Below are 27,500 nucleotides of genomic sequence, written 5' to 3'. Positions count from 1 at the left end.
ACACACACACACACACACACACACACACACACACACACACACACACACACACACACACACAAACCAGATGGGTGTAACACACACACATACAAATACACGTATACAGCCTGTTGTGTACACACACACACACACACACACACACACACACACACACACACAAACACCACCTAACACAAAGCAATAATTTGACCTCAGTTTTTAAGGAAACTGGGTTTTTAATCCTTGTGGAAGAGACACACCAGAGAGGGTGTTTCCCCTTATGTATTGTCAGAACAGCAGCAGTGTACTTTCTCAGTGAATTAATCCAGAATTTCAGCACCTTGGCCAGCTCCACTCACCCACTCACTGTTGAGCTGCAAATGTTGGCCCACCTCTAATACAAATCCATTTAAAACATGCGTGTGTGTGTGTGTGTGTGTGTGTGTGTGTGTGTGTGTGTGTGTGTGTGTGTGTGTGTGTGTGTGTGTGTGTGTGTGTGTGTGTGTGTGTGTGTGTGTGTGTGTGTGTGTGTGTGTGTGTGTGTGTGTGTGTGTGTGTGTGTGTGTGTGTGTGTGTGTGTTTCTCTGTCTACTCTGCAGGTACCGCTGGGCCTTTGTCCCTGAGGCGTCGGACGACTCTGGGCTGGAGGTGCGAAGGCAGGGCACCCATCAGAGGGAGTTCAAGCCTTACGTGGTGCGCCTGGCCAAACTACTGAGGAAACGCGCTAAGGTGATCCTGACTTGCATGCACACACCAAGTCCATTTCAACATCTCACACATAACAAGACCTCATCCATGCCCTGCTGTAAAGCCCCTAGTAAAGAAAGGCAATGCAGTTATTTTACATTAACAGCACGGTTTCAAACTTACTTTGCTACACTGACTTGCAACATGATTGGAGTCTCTTGATATTGCTGATGCGTGTATCACACCTGTAACATTGTTGTCGCAGATAGGAGCATGACCCTTTTTGTTGGTTTTGGAATTTAGAATTCTCTGATTTATACCCCTTTAACACGGGATCAGGAGAAATCCAAAATTGTGTTACTTTAATGTCTACTATGTTAGTGAATTGTCATATAATTGCCAAAGTTCTCCTTTTAATGGCCTATGCAGATTACACGATTTCAGCAAGATTTTGCCACAATTTAGTTAGTTAGTTAGTTAGTTAGATAGATAGATAGATAGATAGATGGATGGATGGATGGATGGATGGATGGATGGATGGATGGATGGATAGATAGATCAATCGATCGGACATGGTCAATCGTAAAAGACCAAACAAATTGTGTAATCTGCACAGGCCATAACACATTGGATGGGAAGATGGAAGCATGCGCGGTCAAACATTGCATTTGGAAGACTCTAGTGAGCATTTGATCACAGTAATGGAGTTTTTTACCCATATTTGAAGCTTTTGGAAAGGATACTTGAACTCAGTGAGATTCATATCAATATTTGCATTAATATTTGTAGAGGAGCTCTCAACTGGTTTAATAGTAATTTTTCAATCAGTATCTAATAATGACTCTCTGGTGTTTCACTATTTATGTTCCCCCCGTGCAGAAGAACCCAGAGGAGGACTGTTCCACGCGCACGCTGACGTGGGAGCCGGGCCACCTGATGTTGACGCTGTACGTGATCCGCAGCATGGAGCAGCTGCTGCCCTTCTTCAACCTGCTCAGCCAGGTGTTCAACAGCAAGGCCAGCAGCCGATGCGGCCACCTTTCCCACAGCCCCGCGCCCAGCGATAGCCCCTTCCCCGGCAAGGACGGCAAGCTGGAGAGCCAAAAAGTCTTCTGGAGCCGCGCGCGGCAGAACATCGAGGAGATGGTGGAGAAGGACTTCCTGGAGGGTCTGATCAAGACGTGACGTGACCTGATCTGATCGAACATGACCACTAAAAAGAGACAAACATGACAAGGGACAAGCTGTACAGAATACTCAAACCTCAGACTTGTAAGAAAAAATGGACAAAATGTGATGGGGATTTAAAAATAAAAAAATATTAATAATGACATTTGTAAATTTTTTTGTTTTTGTATTTATAATGACTTGTAATTTGTTTCTTTTTTTATTTTCTGAAGCGACACTATTTAACTTAAATGACTTGGTTTCTACATTGTGGAGCTGCTTTGACTACACTAAACTTGAGAGATTTGTGAGCCCCAGGGGACTATGGACTTTCTGTGTGCCATTCCATATCGTTGTGGTGTATTTCAATTATGACAAACCAACCAGAACTTCAAAATCAGCATCAACATTTCAGTGTGTATCCAGTAACATAGACAGTAGCCTGATAATCCTGCCACGAAACTGCACATCGCGTATGGTAATATACCATATCATTCCTAATCAAATGTCATCCATAACTCATTTCAGTGTCTGAATTTATCAACGTTGCAATAGATTTTTTGCTGTAGGGGGTTTGATTTCCTCCTGAGCATGGGGAAGGGGAAATGTTACGAAACTCCTGAAAAATACAGACCCTTTAGATTCTCAGAGCTGTTCATCAGGTCATGATGCTGACATGTTTTTGATGTATATTGAAAGATCTTGTGTGGCTTGGAATAAAATAATGATTAAAAAAAAAAATGTTATAGAGGGATTGCATTATTCGCTTTTAGTATTTTCCGATATGAGGGACAAGAGTTAGTATTTTGGAGGAAGTTTTTTTTCTCCCTGTTTGAGATTGAGAACGCTCTCATGTATAATCAAGAAGTATCTGATCTTGGACCACTTGCAGCTATCTGTTCCACAAATAATTCTGAATCATCACGAAATCTTGATTTCCATAATTTCAAGATTCTTTATATTGGATTAAACATGTAAGATCCGAGAGGAGTAATGCACTTACATGGATATTTAGCTTTTCTGGCCAGATGAGACTAAAAACACTCAACAAGGTGCACATCTGCAATATAACAAAGAGCGTATTTGTGCGCCTACTAGAAAATTACCAAACAGAATGGCTTCTCCCTCCATGTAGGCTACAATTTATGTTCATCTCACATGCAGATAAACCCCTTCGATGTATCCAAGAATAGATCATATAAATTCGTCCTCTAGCTTTCCTCTTTGTGCTTTTTGTGATGGTTGAGAATTAACAGACTGAAATTGCTGTCATTAAACCGCTGGTTTTACACAATTTGGCATACTGAAGTTTGGCTGTGTGGTGTGACATGTTTCCCCCCTCTTTTTTCAGGTTAGTGGGTCTGCAGAGGTATCCTTTTGGAGAGAAAAGGGATGCTACCGGTCATTAACGACGTGTCAGCTGACTCGGATGAGTGGGAGGAGTGCTATGGCAAATAAATAAATAAATACATATCCCAGGAAGGCAATTTCACCAGCTCACCATCTTCCATCTCCTTACTTTCAGGCGTAGCCTGTCGTTAAGAGTGGGAAAGGGGTGATAGGGGGGAAAAAAGTTATATTGCTTTTTATAATAGCCTACTTGGAGATGAAGAGGATAGCCCGGAATTTGACAACTCAGGAAAATCTGCGCTGAAGACTGGGTTCTTCGTGGAGATTAAATCCTTCAACGGGAGGAGAGAAGGGCATCGACTGGTCCAGCATCCCACAGCCAGCCGTCATTTTCCAGGCTGAGGCAGCTAGCAGCCTATCTTGGCTTGGCTAGAAATATTGTGACAGCTTCTCGAAACGAAGATTCTACATACCAAGCTTTCTATTCACAGCAACCGATGAAGCCTAAAAACGATTTGTAGAGCTCCGTTTTTGAGAACATTAGACCCACATCTCTTCCCGTTAATCGATCGCATGTGGATACCGAATGCAATTTATGAGCGGTAGATCGGTAAATCTTAGCTTTTGATATATTTTGATACATATTGCGGGTTATTGAAAAGGCTGTCGGTCACGCTCTCACTGCCAACTTGGACTGTAGATGGAAGCACGTCGCTGCCTTGCTTGTTTTGCACGTCGAAGCCTTATCCTGCTCGAACTGTTCTAGGTTTAGATACATAATTTGAAAACGTTTTGGTCTTGACTTTATCGCAGACATCATAAGGGCCTCGTCAGCTGGAACTTGAGATAACGTTCTGGAATATACTTTATTGCAGGGGGATAACGTAGCTGTTTAGTTCATTGAGCATCGACGTTCCAGTGAAAAGATGTCGGGGCAGACTCTGACGGATCGCATCGCCGCGGCGCAGTACAGTTTAACAGGGTCGGAAGTGGCCAGAGCATGCTGCAAAGCTACCACCCACGAGGTGATGGCTCCGAAGAAGAAACACCTGGAATGTAAGTGTTCCGTGGGTTGGGTCAGAAGAATTCCGTGTAGGCTATTGTGTGTGTCTGTGTGTGTGTGTGTGAGAGAGAGAGAGAGATCGTGTGTGTGTGTGTGTGTGTGTTTGTGTGTGTTCTTCATCCTGCAGTTTAATTCAGCATATTTGCTCATATATCCATAGACACCAAAGAAATTATCACACATTTAAAGAGACACTCACCCACTTACAGTTCATCTTACCTCCTAGAGAGAAGCACCATCACTGAGACAAGCATATGAAATACCAGGTGTGTGTGTGTGTCTGGTCCTGTGCACTAGTTCTGTGTAATGTCATGAGTAGCCTAGGCCATTGCTTTGGAGACCATGGGAACATGGCCGCCCTGGAGTCCCTGCTGGTGGGATGGGGGGCTAGAGGAGCCTACTAGGCTGGGGGAGGAGAGGGCTGGCTGGGCAGAGGCGGGAGGAGGGCCCCCTTTAAGCAGGCTCTCCCAAGCTGGAGATTAGCCCTCATCCTTTGTCCTCAATGGAACTTTCACTCAGCATCAAAACATCACCCCTCCCGTCCCCTTCCCCTTTAACATGAGCCCTGCCCGTGGACTGTACAACATGACAGCTTTTTAAATAGGTCAGTGGTGGTTCATGTTACACCTTCATCATAACTGAAGCTGAATGGATGCTTTGACTTCCTGTCACTACCATGCTAGAACATGCTGAAATGAAGAATTATGTTATTGATGTTATTTCCAAACCTCATACCATGATATCGGGGTCTAAGTTTTGCCAGCATGGCTGGAGCAGGTAAAAATCATTTTGAGCCACTGATCCACTCAAGTCTCTCACAAGCCATTACTAATCACCCTTCTGCAACTAGCAGAATTGTTCAGGAAGTGTATTGGAATAGCCTGGAAATATCCAGACTCATTCACAAAGTGAAGAGTCTGAGAACTCTCGATTGGGAAATGTTTTCAACACATGCAACACTTGCATCGTGTTGCTGCTTCTGTTTGTCAATAAGTTTCTGTTTCTTCTTCCCCTCTTGATTGGTCGCTGATTGGCCTGACATTTTTCTTGTCTGAGGGAAACGGTTATGAACTACGGTGTTCCAGACTAGATCTCCCTGAAAGAAGATCTAGGTGGGCGGGGCCAGGCTAGTATTGGAAGGCTAGACTAGAGCAATCTACCTGAAGATGAGGTGATGAGATGATATGAAGATGGGAGTGGGGGGTCAGGGGTGCCTGAGGGGCAGCAGCCTACACATCAGGGCTCCCAGGGCTGATCAATAATGTAGGCTATTCTTAATAAATAGCCTGACTTAATTGTGAGGTCAAAGGGTAGTGTGGTGCACCACATGGTAAATAAGCATAACCATTAGCATCCCTTTGCTAGTAGCTAGTAATGCAAAGCTGCACAGGTGTTTCAAACATTGGAGCCATTATGGGTGAAAAACCTTCCCAAGGTTTTTCCCAAACCCAGCGGAACCTCTCCCAAAAGGGGTTATGTATTCGGTGTTGTTTGTCTGTCTGTTGACAGGATTATGAGGTAGGGCAGTTTGGCCTTAGCAGAGGTCTGATCCCTCCAAGTGATCCTCTACTTATGGTTTGTATAGCCAAGAAGCCTTGAAAGAACCAATCACCAGCAAAATGCTAGCGAGTTGATGTTATGGTTTGTGATACCAAGATAGCATTCACCTACTTTACTGCTCAGTTTGTCTTATTCAGTCCCCACATATACATGTGCATGAATCAGTGAGTAATTGCTTTTTCAGCTGTTCTGTCAACATTTTGGTTTACTCTTATGAACATTTGTCCATTCCTTTTTGAGAAGAGACAAAGGTTCACTAGGTTCAGCCTATAAGGGCTGCTTGCCTAAATCAATGCAATCCAAACAGCCTTCATCAGCATTACAAAAGGGGACTGTTTGTGGCAGGTGGCCCAGAATGCCAGTCATGCCACACCACTTCCTGTCCCAAGGGACTGTGGGTAATGACTCCACGTCAATTAGACCAAATGGCTTCTGTTTGGCTTGGACTGCGCTGCGCTGCGTGTCTTGGAAGTCAACATCCTCAGGTTCCATTTAACATTTTCCGAGAATTTTTTTTTTTATAATAGGTGGATTATTCAGGCCAAGAATGATTTCTAGTTTATATTACTCAATTAATTATCAAAATTGAGACGGGACAGCACTGGAGCCCTTCCCTTCTTTAATCAATTCCTAGAGTGTGTGCCAGGGCAGCGGCATTTACGGCATTGCTGAAACCGCTGGCACAACGTCCTCTGACACCGGCATCTGACATGATGGTGGCGTAACTATGATGTCACCCATGTCACCAGGATTTGATTGATGGCACCCCTAGGCTTCAGAAAGTCCTTTAATGTACTTAGCTCAGCGGGTTTCCCTCCAGTCCAAGCCAATCTCCCCTCTCTCTCTCTCTTTCTCTCTCTCTCTCTCTCTCTCTCTCTCTCTCTCTCTCTCTCTCTGGATTAATGATGTGGGCTTAATTGAGCCTATCCAAAGACAATGAAGAAAAAACAATACTTAAAGGTGCTCTAAACGATGTTGGGTAACGTCATCTCTGTTGACGTTCAAACAAAACAGAGAGATAGCTCGCCCCTCCCTCCCCCTCCCCGCCGTTTTTAGAGTCTGGGCTGTTTACAGAGACCACATTGAGCGTAACATCGCTTAGAGCACCTTTAATATACTGTATGTTAAGCTTGTAAGCATATCTCCTGATCAACAGAGCTGTCATTGAAGGGTGGCAAGTTATCAGTTATTATGTTAGGTTATGTTATTTCTTAGTCAGAAATAAGTCTGCCACTGAACATGCTCCTCTGTTTATTGAGCGTGCTGTGTAGTGGGTGGCGGTCATCCATGATCGCCAGCATCCTGCTCATGTTCCATTTCTTTGCAGTTGTTGTGAGTGACTCCAGCTCAATGCCAACAACATAGTCAGCTTTCCTTATCAGCCTGTTCAGTCGCCCAGTTGTTTTCATAATCGTTGGAGGTCATAATTGACAATTAATCAATTAATTTGATTAATTGCACAACCCTACTACACAGTCTGAGCTGGGAATTTCTGCGAAAGCTGTTAATTGGCTTACATCATATCTTAAACAACGTTCATTCAGAGTGTCTTGGCAAAGACAGGTGTCTCTGAGAGTCACAACCTCACCACAGATGTACCTCAGAGATCAGTACTTGGGCCATTTCTGTTTGTCATTTATCCCACTTCCTTAAGTAAAATCATTCGCTCCCAGATTTCTCTGATACACAGGCGATGCTCAAATTTACCTGTCTTTCCCACTACACTATTTCTGCTCCAAGGAATATCCCAGTCTGGATGAAAGTTTAACACCCTCAGCTCAATCTCTCCAAAACTGAGCTTCTGGTATTCCCAGCTAATACAGATATTCCTCAACAGATCAGCATCTACTGGTAGTTTGGCCCATCTTCACAAACCCCATCTGAAATGGCATGTAACTTGGGTGTCTCAATTGATGACTGGCTAAGTTTCTTTGAGCATGTAGCCTTAATAACAAAATTATGTTGGTTTATCCTATGCAATATCGGGAAGAACAGACCATATCTAACTCAATATGTCTCACAGCTTCTTGTGCAGGCAATGTTTTTTTTTTCAAACTGGACTATTACAATGGATTGTTAGCTGGCCTACCCGCTTGTGTAGTGAGACATTGCAGATGATTCAAAATGCAGCTGCACGTCTGGTCTTTAATCAGCTGAAGAGGACAGATGTAACTCCTCTGTTAGTTACTCTTTATTTACTTCCTACAATTAAATTCAAATCCCTCACCCTGGCCTATAGAACACTAGATCTGCACCTTGCTACCCTAATTCCATTATCCATCTCTAAGTCTCTTCTTGCCCACTGTGGTCATCTTATAAGCATCTGCTATGTTGGCCTTCCATTAACACAAAGAAGTCACAGTCCAGACTCTTTTCTTCTGTGGTCCCTCATTGGTGAAGTCATTCTAGTGATAATTTTGGGATCCTCAGAAAGCGTCTAAAGAATCATATGTTTACCTTACATCTAACTAATTAATTTGTGGCTGTATAACTGTTCATTTTAATGTTTATTGATGTCTTTCTAAGTCAGTTTGGATAAAAGCATCTGCAAAGCAAAAGTACCCTAAACATAAACATAAACGGTTACACTTTACTTGAAGGTATCTACATAAGAGTGACATGGCATTGTCATGAATGAGCCATAAACATTATAAACAAGTCATAAACGTTTATGACATAACACTTCTGTCATTAAGTGTCATTCGGCTTTTGTCATGACAAGTTAGGGTTATGGTTCATGAGTCATGACAGTGTCATGTGTTCATGACAGTGTCATGTCACTCTTATGTAGATATCTTCAAGTAAAGTGTTACCACATAAACATGTTGTACAACAGAAATGGAAAGAAAGGAAGAGCAAGCATAACAAAAAGATGTGTTTATGACAGAAGGATCGCCAGACAGACAGATATCTGACAACATACACTTCTTTGCAAAAGTTTTAGGGATTTTTTCGTCTGCATTATTGCATCAATAGGATATGTCCTATTTACATTTCCAAACATTCTTTGTAAATAGTTAAATTAGTTAAATTGATTTAGGTATTTTCTGTTGCCAGTTAATACGTAAAAACGATTCATGTCAATTTGAAAGCATCTTCGCTTTACAACCCTGTTTCAAGCGTGCCTAAAACTGTGTGTCCTCACCCGAGCGTAGAGCCTTTCCTCTCATACTTCTGACTCTGAATCGCTGAGGTGCGTTGGAGTAGCTCAATGCTGAGAGAGAGAGAGAGAGAGAGTGAGAGAGAGAGAGAAAGAGAGAGAGAGGGAGGCTACAGTAGGCTACTGGGGACAGATCACTCTGTGCCATGTAAAAATGATTGCTAGTGAGCTGTAATCTTCCACATTGTTATGTGTACATAATCTACTGTATACTTTGTTGATGCTTGTGTATCAGTTATGCTTACTGCTGTGTATAACAAGAGTATGATTATTATCAGAACTGCATGAATATCAGTTATTCTTACATTGACCTTTAACTTTATAGAAGAAAAATCATAGAAGCCTTTTTTATTCAGAAGGCCAGAGGTTCTTCATAAAATCTTTTTCATACAATATAAAGGGTCAAGGGCATCACTGGTGTACACTTATAAAGTCTTCAGCTTTTTCCAGCTCAAGAGAGTGTGCTCACATCAATTAGATGTCTGCTATCTGCTCTTTGTGTTAGCCATTAGTGAATTGGCCAGCCACCTTCCACTCCCAAGACCAAACATTCAGATAAGACACAAGGCAAGACTGGAGCTTTCATGAGGAATGAAAGGCAACAAGTCTGCCTCAGCAGGTTCTCAGCACAGCAAACCCCTCAACCATTCACCATTCAATACCCCTGAGTCCTGCATGGCATTCTGCTACCCTGCACCCCTGTATAGAGCTCTAGTGTGGATCTATAGGGCTTATTCGCAAACACCGCCGCGGCCATATTGTTGATATGACATTCCAGTTCTATAGGCTATTCTATGTGACAATCGCCTGTAGCGCGTAGATTTGAGCTGAGCAGAGCACATAGCCTAACGGCTTCATCTCGTCAATATAAGTAGCCTAAATAAACGTATGGACCCATATCTAATAGCATTAAGTAAAGATCCGTCATTATTGTCAACTGTAAATTACCCCGATATTTGTTTATAGCCTGTCTTGTTCATACATCGGCACACGTCGCAGCTGAAGGGGACAAGTCGCCTGAGTCAAGGTCGGCGAACTTATATTTGTTACACCAACGACATCGTCTAACATTGCCATGATCGCAGAGAATAAAGTTGCATCTCATTGGACTGCAATTGTATCTTGCGTTTGCCTGTTGCTCACAACCTGCAGCCAAGGACTTTGCTAAAGTAGTTTAAAGTGGGTTAGCCAGTGATCGTTTTTGTCTGTCTATGATGCAACTACATGGTCTGGAGGCAGAAAAGGCTAACATATTTCTCTGTAACATTTCCAAAATCCAAGTGAACAAAACACTATACAAATCAGAAGTATCTACTGATATCTTTCTCCGCTGAGTTTGTTCCTACTATTTGCCACTTGCCGTGCCACTAAGACAAGCTGAAAAGGGCGCATCACGAATAAATATATTATAGGCTACTGTAAACGTTGGCTAACGTTGCCTACCTAGCAATGCTATCTATGCAAATGCAATATGTCCAAAGGTAATCTACGGTAGGCGACTACATCAGGCTACTGCTGATGTCTCCGCATTGCATAGGGGCAGCTGTCTGCGCTGTCTAAAACGTATTTAACTTAAGCCCACAGAGGACAATATATAGTATTAATAATACAAATAATAATGGCGATGTGAGGAGTTGGCTGTAAGTTTAGCCTAGGCTATTTATCCTATGTAGCCACAAGTCTCTCCTGCGCTGACTACTTCTCAATCTCATTCTTTTCTCGTTTTCTGACCATGTCAACATTGAGCAACGAAAATAAGGGAGATTTTCCTGGTTAAATTTCAACATTCGTCTTTCTGTTGCTATCCCTCTGCTGAGAGCAAGAATTCGTAGGCCTACTACAAAACTGCTGCACTAATTAAACGAGGTGTGAAGCTAAGCCAGGTCTAATGAGATTGGCGTCAAATCGTGCTCTCTCCCACACTGTTCTGTGTAGGTCGCCTTCAGGCAAGCAAAACGATGCTTTAAAAACATATTTTCGTTGGAAGGGCAGGGGGTACAGGACAACAGTACAGAGACGGCCAAGTCCGATGGGGCTAATGTTACGAAAGTAATAAAATATGGGATATTTTACGGGAAAATATTAAAACAGGAAGACAGCTGGAAAAAAGTTGACAGGTATGTTTCTGACAGTGGGTGACTCTAGGGCTATTTGCTGTTTTTAGAACGGCCTGTATTGCTGTTGTTAGAACGGCCTGCCCTGTAGCCTAGTCCTATTGCAACATAGGCCTACCATCACGTTAAATTTTGTACAAATAAATAAATAGCCTACAGCGATCATACCGGCGCTGTCGCGCTTGTCAATTGACAGCTGCATTAAATAGAACCACCTATGCATTTTCTATATCAACAAAATGGCCGCTGCGAACGTTATTACCTGATTATTACGTAGATCGAATAAGCCTAATAGACCCTTTCAACCATAAAAACAAAAACAATGCTTGAACGTTCTATTTGGTTCCCAATCTACTTCCTCTGCATTAAGATAACATATGGAATGTTAAAACGGAAGCCTTGTGGGGCCAACTATGATGCTGATAATGGAACTCTCTTGAAAGGTTGCCTCATGGGAATACAGTGCTGTTTCACATCACTGCTCTGTGTTGTAGCTGGGGAGACTAGCAGGTGGTGAATAAACTCTCTGAGTGACTCGGGCTCCCTGCTGAGAGGCTACTGAGGCATGTTGTCTTTCGTTCCCCATAAGAGCCCCACGCAGTCGTAGGGGATCACCCTCCTAATGGAGCTTCATCAGTGGGAATGAGCAGGGAGCCCTCAGAGATGCAGACCAGTGGACTGTGACCATCACTAGCTTCCAGCCTCCAGCGTGTCAGTGTGTGTATGTGTGTGTGTGTGTGTGTGTGTGTGTGTGTGCGTGTGTGTGTGTGTGTGTATAGGCCCAGGAGAGTAAGACATCTTCCACCAAACAACTACTGTGTTCATCTGAAGAGAGACTACTCAATGTGTGGGTATATATACAGTATGTGTGTGTGTATGTGTATGTGTCTGTGTGTGCGCGTGTGTGTGTGGCTATATGTGTCTGTGTGTGGGCCCAGGAGAGGAAGACATCTCCTTCTGATCAACCATGTTGTGTGTGCCTGTCTGCAGACAGTATGTCAGTGAGATTATCCCGAGAGACAGAAGAAGAATTTAGTCCTGTGTGAGATTGCTGAAATGTTTAGTGCATCACTAGAGCCGTCTCCTTTAGATATTTAGTTATAGTTGATATTTTATTATGTGATATTATTCACACGACTCAATAGGCCGGATTGCGATGGTGTGAACAGTGATTATGGCTGGAAATAGTCTCGTTCAGAATGGTCTGAAATGTTTTTGTACACAGGATAGCTCCTGTGTTCAGTTCCAGAATATACCAGATGCTCTCTTGAATCGTGAGAGTCATTTCGGCATCTTGGGCCTGTGAGATGAGATTTAACCATTGTGTTTGATGAAGAATGATGCCTTCCTCTTCAGTCCCAGCTGTCTGCTATCCCAACAGTGCTAGCTAGCTGCTATAAAATTAGCTTCCAGTTTGTTTTTTCTGTGATGTTCTTTTTCCTCTGTCTCTGTTTCCTCTGATCTGTTAGCACTCGGTCATTTGTTCCCACAGGCATGGTTTCAATAGCAGTGAATTTAGTGAATCAGGGCGGATTTGTTTCAGTTGTAGCTACTGTCTAGGAAAACATGATAGCCGTGCCCCACATGTGAAAGTAGATGGTGGAGAAACGTTTACATTCTGGATAAACAATACTGTGCAATGTGTATTAGGACCTATAGTGGTTGTTAGCTAAGCTGAACTACAGACTTACTCTGAAGTCAAATGAAATTCATGTGCTAATATAGGCAAATAAATTTGCATACAAGTTGCACTCTCCACCTCATCTCACTTTGCCTCACACATTTCAGATCCGTCCTGTGGGTGTATTGGAAAAGCAATAGTGTGTGTGTGTGTGTGTGTGTGTGTGTGTGTGTGTGTGTGTGATGAATATTTTACCACCAGTAATTACTGTTTGAGTCACAGTGTTGTCTTGGTGACACACAAATACTGTCTCTCACTGATTCCGTTTTATATGAGTTTGTCTGTACAAGCGTGTGTGTGTGTGTGTGTGTGTGTGTGTGTGTGTGTGTGTGTGTGTATGTATTAGTTTAATATGCAGAGTGATTGTGTAGATGGAAATCACACCTTGGTAATTGGTATTGTATGAGGTGTAATTGAGGGTGTATATATTTTATGATGCGTGTCTGGCGATGTGGGTGTGGGTGTGTATGATATTATATTATTTGTGTCTGGTGGTGTGTCTGAGTGTGTGTAATTTGCGTTGTCCTGGTGGAGGAGACTAGCAGTGTTTTCAGTAGGCTGTGTTTTGGGCATGCAGGAAGAGGCTCCCTTTGTAGCAGTGCAGACGGAGTGCTGTTTGTGTTTGAAAGGCTCCAGATTATAAAAGGATTATCTGATGTCATCCGGCCTTTTAAATTCAGAGTCCTTCCGGCTGCAGGAAATGGAGTGAGTGGGTTTGCTGTCACACAAAGACACGCAGCACAAAATCAGTGTGTGAAATACACACAGGGAGCTCTCTTTCTCTCTCTCTCACTTCTCTCCCCTCCTCTCCTCTCCTTTTCTCTTCTCTTCTCTTCTCTTCTCTTTCGCCCCCATCTCCCTTCCTATTTCTCTTTTTTTGTATTTTTCTGTTACACAGAGTAGGAATAGAAAGATTGAATTTGAAATTTAGGAGACAGAGGAGATTGATTTTGACTATATAGATTATATACAGTAGGAAAGGGACACGTAAATCAGGAATTATATGAGTATTGGAGCCTCCCCCGCTATCAATTTAGCCACAGAGTGAGACATATACTGTAAGACAGCACTGGCTTGACTCTGCAGTTGTTAAAGTGAATTTGTGTGTGTGTGTGTGTGTGTATGTGTGTGTTTTTGTGTGTGTGTATGTGATTACTTGATGAATATTTCACCACCAGTAATTTCTGTTTGAGTCACGGTGTTTGACTGAGAATGAAAGACTGAGAGAGAAATACACACTGGCGAGAGAGAGAGAGAGAGAGAGAGAGTTTGTGTTTTCCTGTCACCATAGCTTCCCTTGAGTATGTAAGGACATCTCTGATATCATGCAACCCCCTGCAACGCCACTTGACCTCACCTCATGGTGCCTGGTGGCCGTCTCCAATCTGTCAGTCCCGCTGAGGAGGTTCAGCACCATGGACAGGGATCAGCTTTTGTGCTGCTGCTGCTGCTGCTGCTGATGCTGATGCTGATGCTGTTGCCGAGGCTTGGCACAGCCTCGCTCCTCGCTGTCCCTGGCAACCACCCTCACAGCTGCATAAACTCCCCTCCCTTCTCATCTTTTCTCATCTGTTCTTTTCACTGTCCTCACTGCTTCCAAGGTCACCGTGCCCTTGGTGGTCTGTGGTTCACTCACGATTGCCTCTCTCTCTCTTTATTTCTCTCTCTCATTCTCCCTCTCCCCCATGCATATATATATATATATAAACACATAAACACTACCACACAGGCCGTATGACATAAGCAGCCCTCTTCTCACACAAACATCAGGCTGGGTGTTGACCTCTGAGAAAGGCCTGTGATTGGCTGATGACAAGAGTGGGATGGGGGGAGGAGTCTGGTGGCTCATGGGCACAAAGGACTTTAATCACTTCCTAAGAGAACTGAAGTGACACACACACACACACACACACACACACACACACACACACACACAGACACACACACATGTACCAGTACATACACATAAGCACTGTAATGTACACACTCTCAAACACAATTATATAGACACACACACACACACACACAATCGCATACTGCTGAATGTTGGTTAGAATAAGACAGGAAACCTGATTGACATCCTCCCCTTAGCAACACTCACATCCCATAATTAACCAGCTGTGTAAAAAGCTGGTTGCTAACCTGAAGCTGCTCTAGCCGTTAGCTTACACAATCTTGCCCCCCCCCCCCCCCCAAACACAGACACGCACATAAACACACACCCACACACACACTCACATGCTCTCTTTCTTCGTGCTCTGAGCCTGGTGGTGTGTGTGGCAGCGGCGGTGGCCCTTGTGAGCAGACGAGTGTTTGGCAGGGCTGGGCAATGTCTCACCAGCAGAGCCGTGGCTTTAATAATTCAGTGGGAGACACAGGGTCCTGTCTGATCAGCCGGCGCCACGGCTGCTGTCGTCTCCAGGGACAGATCAAACTCAGTAGGGCCACATGGGGACCCAGATTAGCCAGACAGAGAAGGGTGACAGCGAAATAGAGTACACATGCATGTGTGTGTGTGTATGTGTGTGTCTGTGTGTGTATTCATACATTTCTCTCTCTCTCTCTCTCTCTCTCTCTCGCTCTCTCTCTCTGTGTGTGTGTGTGTTTGTGTTTATGTATCACTGTTTATTCATACATTTCTCAATGTGTGAGAGAGTTCTCTCTCTCTCTCTCTCTTTCTCTGTGTGTGTGTGTGTGCATGTGGTAATGAAGGAGCATGCTCTTATCCCAGAAGCCGTTGTTTGATCAGGAGATGAGTGGGCTTTTTGAAGGTGAGAGGGCTACAGCTGTTTGAAATGTGAACTCTCTGTTGTCCCTCCCCACCCCCAGCACTGGATTTAGGAAGTGATACATGGCATCAGGAGCCACAGAGTGGATTACCCTGGGACAGCTGTCTGGGCAACCTGCTTTTGTGTGTGTGTGTGTGTGTGTGTGTGTGTGTGTGTGTTGATTTAGACCGATATTAAAATTTGTTTTGAAATCTTATCACCCTAAACAAAGATAAGCCAAGTGTAAGCCTTGACTGCATTACTGCCTGAAAGACCCTCATTCATGACAAAGACACACGCACACACACACAGGGCTGGCGGAAGGCATGGGCAATGGGCAATCTGGGCAATTGCGCCAAACTACCAGGGGCACCACAGTGTGGCGAGCTATAGGATACAACATTGAAAACACATTGATTGTCAAATAATGGCATAGACGGTTTATGCGGGAACAGCAAGTAATTCATTTCCAGTGATATCGGTTAAATAACAGTCATGAATGAGACGTTCAAAGCCTAGTGCTGCAGAATACAGAGAAGTGCACAGATTGAAAAACTTTTCTCCCGCATATGATGAGGGTGCTGATCTTCAGCCAGAATCGCTAGGTTGCTAGCAGTGGAAGGTAGCAGAGGGGGCGACAATGTAATAAGGTAAAATCTGAATCTCACCATGTCACCGAATCAGGGGACCCATGAGCTTCTTTCCTTGTAATAATACGGTCCTATCAGGGGGTGATATAAGACAGCGACACATGAAGTGCATTCCTATGCACATCTAACAGACGGCATCATATTCAATTCTGTATAACCTGTAGTAATAAGATGTTTATGCTACTAGAAAGCCTAATTAATTGTAGGCTACCGTTTTTTCCGTGAGGCCCGGTCGCAATTGTCCTGCAAAATGTATTTATTTTGACCTAGTAGTGCTGGAAAGTAGCAACGTTGAGCTCACCCATACATTGAGACCAGCCCCGATCTGCACGGTGCAGCCAGGGGCTTCTGCAAAGGTAGTGCACAGTTGAAAGTGGCACACAGTCTATGAATATGGGGGCGACATATTCCTATTTCGCCCAGGGCACAGGATTGCCTTCCGCCGGCCCAGCACGCACACACACACACACACACACACACAAATTTAATACGTGTGTGTGTATGACTGTCTAAGTGTGTGTTGTGTGTGTGTGTGTCTGTGTGTGTGTGTGTGTGTGAGCTTTGGTCTGGTTCCTGACCATGAGATCACGACTAGCCTGGATTCCACAGATGTGTGAGAGACTGAGGAGGAAGCTTGTCTCTGTTGAAGGATATGAGTTTTGAAGTCAAATCTCACTGGGAGGCTATGTGTCCCCCTCTATAAGATACAGCCATACTGTCGGCTCTTAATTGTATTCGTGAAGTAGACAGACCTATGGGCTCTGTGCACTAGCTTACTTGAGGTCGGCAAACCAGTTTCCTGTTCTTTGACATGGCTGTCAACAAGCACCTGAAGATGAGTGCTTTAGTTGTACCAAAGCGTAAGAAATACAATGTACGTGAGTCTGAATGTCCGTGGGCGGCTCTAAGGAGCACTGCTGTGTGCTGCTCTGCTCGGCTTCAAGTCGTTATAAAAGCAATTTTAGCTTCCACCTTTTCCCTTAAAAACGCCAGCCTACGTGCAGTGGCTGCACAAAATAATGAGGGAAGGATTTTCGGTGAGCACACGTTTTGGTACAGTTTAACCACTCCTCTTCAGGTGCTTGTTGACAGCGATGGACAATGCTGACAATAGCAGAGATCATGTGTGAGCGATGTCAGATGGATGGGGTTATGCGAGCTGTGAGCTTAGAGCTACTAATGAAATGGAGGAGAATGGGGAGCAGCTGGGAGGCTTTGCTATGCTGGAGTGTTGGATGTAGTGGGCAGGTAAGGAGGGTTTAAAACTCCTAGAAGTTAATGTGGGGTGAGTGATCGCTGTCAGTCATGGGCCCTAAAGGCTCCTCCCAAGCTGACTTTTAGTCTGGTAACTATCACAGTCAGTCAGGCCAGTACAGTGTCCAGAAGAAGCAGTCCAAATTGGACTAAATTGGAGGTAATGTCATCAAAAGACTCCTTCCATGTTGTATGTGTGTGTGTGTGTGTGTGTGTGTGTGTGTGTGTGTGTGTGTGTGTGTGTGTGTGTGTGTGTGTGCGTGAGGAAGATTGCAGTGCCTCTTCCTCAATCACACTAGTTTTACACATACACCCTCCCCCCTGCTCCACACACACACACACATACACACACACACACACGTTCTGCTGACGGTACCCTTCACTACTGGCACAGCAGTTATAACACGTTGCCATGCGTGACATCAACCATTTCAGTTTTTTTTTCTCTGAAAAGAATTCTGGCCCAGAGAAAGAGCTCTGGTTGCCAAGGAAACGATCTGGAGCTCCTGTCTTCATGGCGCTCGACTCTGAGAACCAGCAGACGAAGCACATTGATTGCCCTCTTCACTGTGTGTCTTCATATGATGTGTGCGTGTGTGCGTGTGTGTGTGTGTGTGTGTGTGTGTGTGTGTGTGTGTGTGTGTGTCCAGCTGTCCAGTTTGTGTGGGCAAAGTGATAGAATTGAGCCTAGTCAAGTGTGCACATGTATGTACCTCTTCCTGTCTCTATCACATAGTCACACAGACACACAGACACACATACACACACACACACGCACGCACACACACACACACACACACACACACACACACACACACACACACACACACACACACACACACACACACACACACACACACACACACACTTACCAGACACCCTTACAGTGTATCATTCTGACAGAGAGAGAGAGAGAGAGAGGGAAATAGAGAATGTGATGTGTTGATATGGTTGTAAGCATACAAGCATTGCTTTCCCCTCGTGAGTCGTGATATGAAAACAGCTACAGCTACAGTATGGCCGATGACAGCATGTGCTGTGTGCCAGTGAGTTCAGCTGCTAGTATGGATGAGTGAAAGTGGCTGGAATCAAGTGGTGTGTTTAGCATGTGCTGTGTGTGTTGCCTGTGGCAGAGATTCTTGTTTGCAATGGTCCCACGGACGATTTTGTCATTTTAGTATCAGCCAGGGAAGTGTGTGAGTGTGTGTGTGTTTGGGGTGGCATGTGTGATGGAATCAATACATGTAGTATAGTGCTAGTAGCTAATCTGCCATGCAGTCACACCACATGTACCAGACATAACCACTGCTAATCCTCCTATTCATCAAATACTCACCAGCAGGATGTGTCCACTGGAGAGTATTTATTAACACCGCCAAGAAGGTCATGTTCTCACCAGTGTCTGTTTGTTTGGTTGTCAGTTAGTTTGATTGTTTGTGGACAGGTTTCACAAACACTGCTGGCACCATTTTCATGAAACTTAGTCAAGTGGTGTTGCATGGGTAAAGAAGAGGAACTCATGTGAACTTTGGACTGGATCTGACTCAGAGAGAACCTGCATGAAATTAGTTTCACTTTTGCTAATGTTCCGTAATGCAACGTTAGTTCATCTTTTGCTAATGTTCCGTTATACAGCATTAGTTCATCTTTTGCTAATGTTGCGAGATACAGCATTAGTTCATCTTGGCTTGTGAAATATGACACTAAAGAGAACATGATGGAGGTATGCACTCTACTGAGTGCAACCTCATTAAACCTCAATACATAACTACTCGTTATTTATTTGAACTGTAAATGAACTCTAACTGAAATAGCGCTGCAATCTCCGCAGTTGAACAGTGGCCATCATGTGTCAGGCATGTGGACTGGACAGGCTTCACTTGTGTGTTGATTTCTCTGTATTACTGTATATCACTATAGCTCAGTGCATTCTCTGCTCTCTGCACAGTGTCTCCTCTCTGTCCTCTCTCTATTTATATATGCCACTTCTCTTAAACCCTCCCCCACTTCTCTTCCCCGCTCTCTCTCTCTCTCTGTGTGTGTGTGTGTGTGTGTGTGTGTGTGTGTGAAAGAGTGTGTGACGTCACACCCTACTACCCTCCTCTCCAGCATGCTCTAGTGCATGATTATGCCTCAGGTGGGGAGGCTTAAAAATAGAGCATTGTGTGAGAGTGTGTGACAGAGTGTGTGACATTGGGAATGGTGTGTGTGTGTGTGTGTGTGTGTGTGTGTGTGTGTGTGTGTGTGTGTGTGTGTGTGTGTGTGTGTGTGTGTTTGTATACGTATTGCCTGCACGTCTACACCAAAGTGTATGTCTACACCATGCCGCCTTACTCCTCCTAGCTCTTCTCTGTGCTGTGCTGTGCTGTGCTGTGATGTGCTGTGCTATGTTGTGCTGTGATGTGCTGTGCTGTGCTGTGCTGTGCTGTGCTGTGCTGTGCTGTGCTGTGCTGTGATGTGCTGTGCTGTGCTGTGCTGTGCTGTGCTGTGCTGTGCTGTGCTGTGCTGTGCTGTGATGTGCTGTGCTGTGCTGTGCTGTGATGTGCTGTGCTGTGCTGTGCTATGTTGTGCTGTGATGTGCTGTGCTGTGCTGTGCTGTGATGTGATGTGCTGTGCTGTGCTGTGCTGTGCTGTGCTGTGCTGTGATGTGTTGTGCTGTGTTGTGTTGTGCTGTGCTAATGTGCTGTGCTGTGGTGTGCTGTGCTGTGCTGTGATGTGATGTGATGTGATGTGATGTGATGTGATGTGATGTGATGTGATGTGCTGTGTTGTGTTGTGTTGTGTTGTGCTGTGTTGTGTTGTTATGTGCTAATGTGCTGTGCTGTGGTGTGCTGTGACCACAGACAAAGGAGACTCAGCATCAATTGGACTCTGACTGCCTTGTGTGTTTTACGATGTCTGTTGCAGTTGTGTGCCAGACTCTCTTTCTCTCTCTCTTTCTGACTCTCTCTCTATCTATCTTGTGTGTGTGTGTGTGCATGTGTGCATGTGATTCTACATGTGTTGTGAACACTACTGAGGTGTAAGACGAGCTGTGGGGCTCTTCTGCGACGCAGTGGTGAGATCTCACATCTACCCCTCTATTTCATCTGCCTCCTCTCTCTAATGTACCCTCTCTTCTCTCATTCTCTCTCTCCGTCACTTTTCCTTCATCTCTCTCTCTCTCCTCATTCTCTCTCTCTCAGTCACTTTTCTTTCATATCTCTCTCTCTAATGTACCCGTCTCTTCTCTCATTCTCTCTCTCAGTCACTCTTCCTTCATCTCTCTCTCTCTCTCTCTCTCTCTCTCTCCCTGCCTCTATCTTCTTTCTCTGAATAATTCACTAACTGGTGGGGCGTTCTGTGGCTGTGTTTGTATGAGTCATTGCAGGTGTGGGCTGGGGGTCCTCTTTTCTGATTGTGTGTGTGTATGTGTCTCTGTGTGTCTGTGTGTGTCTACGTGTGTGTGTGTGTGTGTGTGTGTGTGTGTGTGTGTGTGTGTGTGTGTGTGTGTGTGTGTGTGTGTGTATGTGTGTCTGTGTGTGTGTGTGTGTGTGTGTGTGTGTGTGTGTGTGTGTGTGTGTGTGTGTGTGTACAGTACTGTATGTGTGTCTGTGTGTGTGTGTGTGTGTGTTTGTGTGTGTGTCTGTGTGTGTGTGTGTGTGTGTGTGTGTGTGTGTGTGTGTGTGTGTGTGTGTTTACTGTGAGCTAGGGTTCAGCACTTTAAGCAAATTCTTACAGTCCTGTGTGTTGTGACACACATATTAGCATTTAGTGGGACAGATGTACAAAGGGAGCATAATTAGCACCTTTGTCAGTCCGGAAGGAAGCACACGGTGTGCCTTGCCAGATTACATGGGATTTGCTAAGCATTCACATCTTCAGGTAAACAACGCTTGTCACCTCCATCCAAAAAGCTGATTAAATAGTCTAGCAGACATAGGAAACTGGATGACGTGGAAAAAAAACTAAAGTAATACATTAAAAGGTAAACAAAAGTAGAAGTTGTTTTCAATATGGTTCAAAGTAGAACTGGTGCTCTGAGTACTGCTGCTCGGCTCTGTTGATTCTGAAAATGTCTCTCATTGATACATTTGATGTCAGTCTGGACTACATCTGCTTTTAAAGGGCAGAACATTGTCATTACAAAACAGACGTGGGCTGATTTCATACGTATGCCGGAATACCTAATCAGTTGCTGTTAACACTCCTCCTCCCCATGTTTTTGCGCGGTACTCCCACTTTTTCCTTGATCTTACCATAAATGCAAATGCATGAGTAAGAAAAGAGCAGCTTGTATAACAGCTCTCCTGTGGGCTCTGATTCATGTGTGGTCTGGTCAGAGCCCGACAGTAACGGAGTACATTTACTTGAGTACAGTACTTGAGTACAATTCTGAGAGATCTATACTTTACTCGAGTATCATTTTTGGAGGGAGTACTCATGACTTTACTCAAGTACATTTGAGAGGCAAATATTGTACTCTTTACTCCACTACATTTCTATCCATAACCGTGAGTACCCGTTACTTCTAAAAAAAAAGGAAAAAAGAAAAATCTCGGAAACCCTCAATTTGTTGTTTCCCTCTCAAACGTGATTGGATTGTGCAGGCGCCACTGATTGGGACAGCCTATCAGCAATCACCTTCAGCTTTCCGCCAAAGTCAACTCCATGGTCAAATTTAGATAAGAGACGAAACCATGGAAGAAACAAAGGATGAAGATGCAGCAGGTCAATCCTGGGAATGTGCCAACCTGTGGCGCCACCTCGCCAGACTATTTACATTTTCTGAACAAGTTAATGATAGTTTTTGCTTCAAGTGTTTCATTTACAAAGTAGTATTTTGTATTTGAAATACGTATTTTAAATACATATATTAGAAATACTGCCCATCACTGGCAACATGGTAAAAAGATGAAAATTACTTGATTTTACTTTCAATTCCTTTTACATTCTCCAACATTAACATTTTTCATAACTTCATGTAGGACGATTCTGTACATAAATGTGAGCACTGTGGCAGTAGTAATGCAATATTTAGAATTTTTTACTTGATACTCAAGTACTTTTAAAAACAAGTACTTCAGTACTTTTACTTAAGTAGACATCTGACTGTTGTACTTTTACTTGTACTTGAGTAAAATTTAGCAAAGGGTATCTGTACTTTTACTCAAGTAATGAAGCTGTGTACTCTGTCCGCCTCTGGGTCTGGTCCATGTTATAAGCACAAATACAACTTGAAACAGGTGATAATGCCTTGGTACGTCAGCTCCAGACTATGCCCTATGTACACACACACACACACACACACACACACACACACACACACACACAAACAACCAATGTATGCACACACACACAGGCATGCATGCTCAAAGAGAGAGACAGAGTGGGAGAGAGAGAGAGAGACAGAGACAGAGAGAAACTCCCACTCTCTCTCTCTGGGTAGTTTTCTGTTCCTGCTCAGTGGCTCTACTTCCCTTGCCCAGTCTTGAGGGAAGGGCCCAGTGGGTGTGCAACAGAGTGCTTATTACCGTTTGACAGGAGACGTATTTTGCTGAAGCATGAGGTGGTCCATTAACCTACTACTAGAGTGACTCACCCCCGGGGACTGACAACCTGATATTTCACAGCCTCAGTATAGTGTTGCCATCATGATCCATGCAAGAGTAGGCTATCAAAACAGTGACAGGGTCCAGAGTAGAAGCATAGATTTTGCTGGATATGTATTACATGTGTGCATGGCTGTTACTGAAGAGATCAGCGATCTGGCTAATGCACTTATTCTAAGCCAGCAGGACTGCTGTGGAGCGCAAGATGCTCCTGATCTAGTAGATGTGAACATGTAAACGTCTACAGCAGGAGTTGGGAGCCAGATATTCTGTAGCTTTTCTCTTGACTGCATGTGGCTTGTGGAGAAATTTGAGATTTTTTTTCAGGGTAAATAAGTGGCAAAAATTGGTTAAAATGACACTACTGTGTTAATTCAATGTAAAATGACTGTACTTTCTAAATGTGAATTGGAACTCCTAGTGTAATCTCAGTTGGCACAAAAACTCAATTCTCATTGTGCAATGCTGCCAGACATGAGCTGTTGTCAACTTCATACTCTTCTAGCCCACATCCCAATCAATGGCACCTCCTGGCACATTTCCTGCTACACTTTTGTCTCGCCTCAAGTGACGTCAGCCATTTGTCAGCGATACTCTGCAGGTGACACATTGAACATGAAACTTGTTGTTTTTTACCCGTGAATGGAATAATTATATAATTTAGTCCAACAATTTAAGCCTATTATCACCCAGAGAGAAAAAAATACTTTTCTGATTGGCTGGTGGGGTGGCTATTAATTCTGAATAATGGGACACCTATGAAGTACTGTAGATCTGGTAAAAAAGTTAAATCACCGTTCTATATCAATGCTTTTGAATGGTAACTATAACAATCATAGTACAGTAGGTGTGCTCTGCATGTCGTGGAGTTCTTTGCACTGTACACCGGCGACCCGGGTTCGATTCCCGCCCCATGGTCCTTTCCAGATCCCACCCTGACTCTCTCTCCCACTCGCTTCCTGTCATTCTCCACTGTCCTATCTCATTAAAAGGCATAAAAAAACCAAAAAATATACAACAAAAAAAAGTAATCGTATCAAATTAACTATATGTAGAGTAGAACTTGTTTCACTTCAGTGGGCATAGTTATCAAGTCCAGGGATGCTGTTTTGGAGATCTCCAAAATTCTGTAGGGTTTATGTGGAGGCGGAAGCTGCATGGTGATCTGCACTCGATTGCTCTTCCTCAGCCAACAGATGTTGCGTCTCATTAGACTCAAATTGAATTTCACGGTCTGAAACTGAATTGTGAAAATTTGTGGAAGTGCATAGAGCTTTTAGTATAGGGAATTTCAGTGCGGAACATTTACGAATCAGAGAAAATGAATTAAATTTCAAAATATTTCATCCAGTTTTAAGTTTACTTTAGGATTCAGTTAGAAACGTATAAATTAAATTTCCAAATATACTATTCCAGTTGGGTTTTTCAATACAATTGCTCAGATTCAGCAATTCAAAAACAAAATATTCAGTTGCACAAGATTTACTCCATATAGATTTCTCTTAATGAAATAAATCAGAAAATATTTGGTATTATGGCTCTCCCAACTGAAAAGGTTTCCGTCTGTGGTTAGGTGGTGTTTCTGTGAAGCACTATGCTGCTGAGAAATGAGAGAAAGTGTTGACAGTGCTGCTAGTGTGCCCAAGCCAGACACGGTCTCTGGGGATCTCGCTGGGAGCATGTCTGCCTAAGGAATTGACTGGAGGCTCTCTCTGTGATCAAAGTCTGGATATTAGCGTACAACACAATGTCATATTCCTTATCTGACGTCATGTTTGCTGTTATCTAAAGGCTTTCCTATTATTAATACTGAAGCTACTAGTTCGCCGTTTGGGTGAATTGATTGTTGCTCTAAATTCCATTAGATCAGGGATTCTTCATCCTCAGCAGTCTCTCTCATCAGTTCTAAATATCTCTGTGGTACTTGTATCCAACGTTTTATGCACTGTCATTCTATCTGTCTGCATTTCTGAGCAACAGCATAGACAGTACACACCAGTTCAGATATTTAACCCAGTAAATATTTATATGAAAAATTCAGCAACAATTCAGCACTGCAGAGTAGCAAGAGGAGCAGTGCAGCGATGGAAAGCTCGCTGTCTGTGTGTTTACTCTCTCTCGCTTTCTCAGTGTGTGTGTGTGTGTGTGTGTGTGTGTGTGTGTGTGTGTGTGTGTGTGTGTCTGTGTGTGTGTGGCTGTGTGCAGTGAAACAAGAGATTCATACTGTATGGCTTGGGTCTGAAGAAGAGGGGGGATTTGCTGACTCATACAGTAAAACCGTGAGGAATTAAAACTCTCTTTCTCTCTCTCTCTCCACCCTGTCTGGATCTGCACCTTGTCATCTTAATTCTATGATCCAGCTTTATGCCCCCTCTCACCCACTGTGGTCCTCTGATGAGCATCTGCTGTGTCAGCCCTCCGTCAGGACTAAGAGGTCACTGTCAAGACTGTGATTCGCCGTTAGTGGAATGATTTACCTAATGCTCTTCATTCCAGCGAGGGTTTTGGGATTTAGAAACATCACAAACTGTGGTTGTCCCTATCTGGACATAGATACTGTATGTGTTAAAAACAACAAGTTGTGTTATTTTCAACTCTTTCATTTTAAAGACTCATCTTACTCATCTAGTATTTAACTACTCTGCATCTTTGTGTGCCAATTCTGATTTGTAATTTGGATTTGATCAAATTGAGATAATCTAATGATAAGTAACAAACAGCTTCTCACCCCTTATCTTCCTTAGGTTTCCTATGGAGAATGCACTCAGGCCTAGTCTATCATTTTCTTTTTTATGAATATACTATAACATGCTTTGGAGTACCAGAGGCCATTCCTACATGTACATACAGTATTATCAACACATAGTTTTAGTCTGTTTGTGATATGTTACTCCACATACTTTTATATACAATATATTTTCTACTGCACGATCAGAGCTCCGACCGTGAGAAATGTTTTGACTGAGCCTGGACCTCTTGCTGTCACACAGATTCCACACTGCATCTGTACTCTGCAAATGTGTGTGTCAGCCAACTCGTACGCTTGCCTCTTGGAATGGAACAACAATACAAGTGTGCTGTCTGTTTTCCTTGCCTTTCTCCAAAGGCTCTTTCATTTGTTTGACCTTGCTTTGTCTTTTTTATTGAATATCTCTAATGTTCAACTTATGCCCGAATCAATATACTCCATTATGCATACCAGTCTTTTTGATATAGGACAACGTATCACAAATCTAATGACGAAGCCTTTTGGGTATGCGGTACATATTGGATTTTTGGCAACAGGGTAATGGAGATGTACCGGTATGTACAGGGGTTTGCCTGACTTTGTTCAATTTCACACAGTGACTTGTTTCATTGATAGGTTCACTGCAGTGCTGGTTTATCCAACGGCATTTTTTGGATTGTGGCATTTTTGATAGCGTAGATATATTTCTTGGACACTTTGATTACTTTTAGAGTCTTAAATCAGAAAATATAGATCGTTCAGGCAAGTTAGATGTACTGAAGATGGCACGGAGCTGGTCGTAATGAAAAACAGATCTTGAATATATAATAGATTTAATATCACTGCAGAACAGATTTGAGTTACACACTTCCAAAATGAGGAATCTTAGGTTATATCGTTATGATTTTCTCTCTTTCTCTCTCACTCTCACACTCATTCTCTCTCTCTCTCTCCCTCTCTCTGGCAGTCTCATTGTACCACTTGCGATATATCTGTCTTTGTCTCTATCCCTCTCTTTCTCTCTCTCCCTCTATGTTTTCTCTATCCCTCTCTTTCTCTCTCCCTCTGTGTTTCTCTATCCCTCCCTCTCACTTATTTCCCATCTTTCTCACCCAACTTGACTTCTTTCTCTCAGCAAAGTCAGAGTCAGTGCACACACAGCCTGTGTGAGACTTGTGTAAATGTGAGTGTTTATGTAAACAAGAAGCGTGATTGACAACAGAATCAGCACAACCTGTATTAGATGTGTGTGTGTGTGTGTGTGTGTGTGTGTGTGTGTGTCTGTGTCTGTGAACAAGAATTATGATTTTTTGACAGATACGCAGCATACATAAACTATGTGAGTTGTGTGTGTGTGTAAATGAGAATTGTCCAGCCTAGACGCAGTCCAACCACCTATGTTTGGAAACTTCTGTTGGTCTCAGGGGAGCAAGAGAGAGAAGCAGATCATCTCACAACACCTGTTATGATTTTAAGGATAAAAAACACCTGAGACTGTGAGAAAGAGAGAGGAAAAAGACACATACATAGAGAGGGAGAAAGAGGATTTTTGAGAGGAAAGCTTATTATAAGCAGAGTCTCACTGGAACCACATGTAGATGGGTATGATGTCCTTTGATAACTGATGTTTATTTGGGATCTCTCTCTCTCTCTCTCTCTCTCTCTCTCTCTCTCTCTGCAGATCTGATCCAGGCGACGCAGGAGTCCAACGTTAACATCCCACAGATGGCCGACACGCTCTTCGAGAG

At 43.5% G+C, this 27,500-nt stretch overlaps 2 protein-coding genes across 4 annotated transcripts in view; both read left to right on the top strand.

The window, feature by feature from the left end:
• Nucleotides 1–2,564, top strand: part of dop1a (DOP1 leucine zipper like protein A) — a 37,838-nt gene extending 35,274 nt beyond the window's left edge. For all 3 annotated transcript variants that reach the window (XM_076280203.1, XM_076280204.1, XM_076280202.1), the window contains exons 37-38: nucleotides 579–708; nucleotides 1,546–2,564. In XM_076280203.1, the coding sequence (XP_076136318.1) occupies nucleotides 579–708; nucleotides 1,546–1,851 (436 nt within the window). In that variant the 3' untranslated portion in view covers nucleotides 1,852–2,564. The remainder of the gene's footprint in view (nucleotides 1–578; nucleotides 709–1,545) is intronic.
• A 1,545-nt stretch (nucleotides 2,565–4,109) lies between these two features.
• snap91a (synaptosome associated protein 91a) overlaps nucleotides 4,110–27,500 on the top strand; it is a 59,246-nt gene continuing 35,855 nt past the window's right edge. The window contains exons 1-2 of the mRNA XM_076279657.1: nucleotides 4,110–4,239; nucleotides 27,434–27,500. The exon at nucleotides 27,434–27,500 is cut by the window's right edge and continues 76 nt beyond it. Of these exons, the coding sequence (XP_076135772.1) occupies nucleotides 4,110–4,239; nucleotides 27,434–27,500 (197 nt within the window). The remainder of the gene's footprint in view (nucleotides 4,240–27,433) is intronic.

The sequence above is a fragment of the Alosa pseudoharengus genome, unplaced genomic scaffold (genome assembly GCF_046254945.1).
Source record: "Alosa pseudoharengus isolate Yale_2024_CS ecotype anadromous, Long Island Sound unplaced genomic scaffold, YU_APseudo_1.1 YU_APseudo_1.1_scf_12, whole genome shotgun sequence".
NCBI lineage: Eukaryota > Metazoa > Chordata > Actinopteri > Clupeiformes > Clupeidae > Alosa > Alosa pseudoharengus.
The sequence above is the reverse complement of the archived record's forward strand: the minus strand, read 5'-3'. Positions and strand labels throughout refer to the sequence as shown.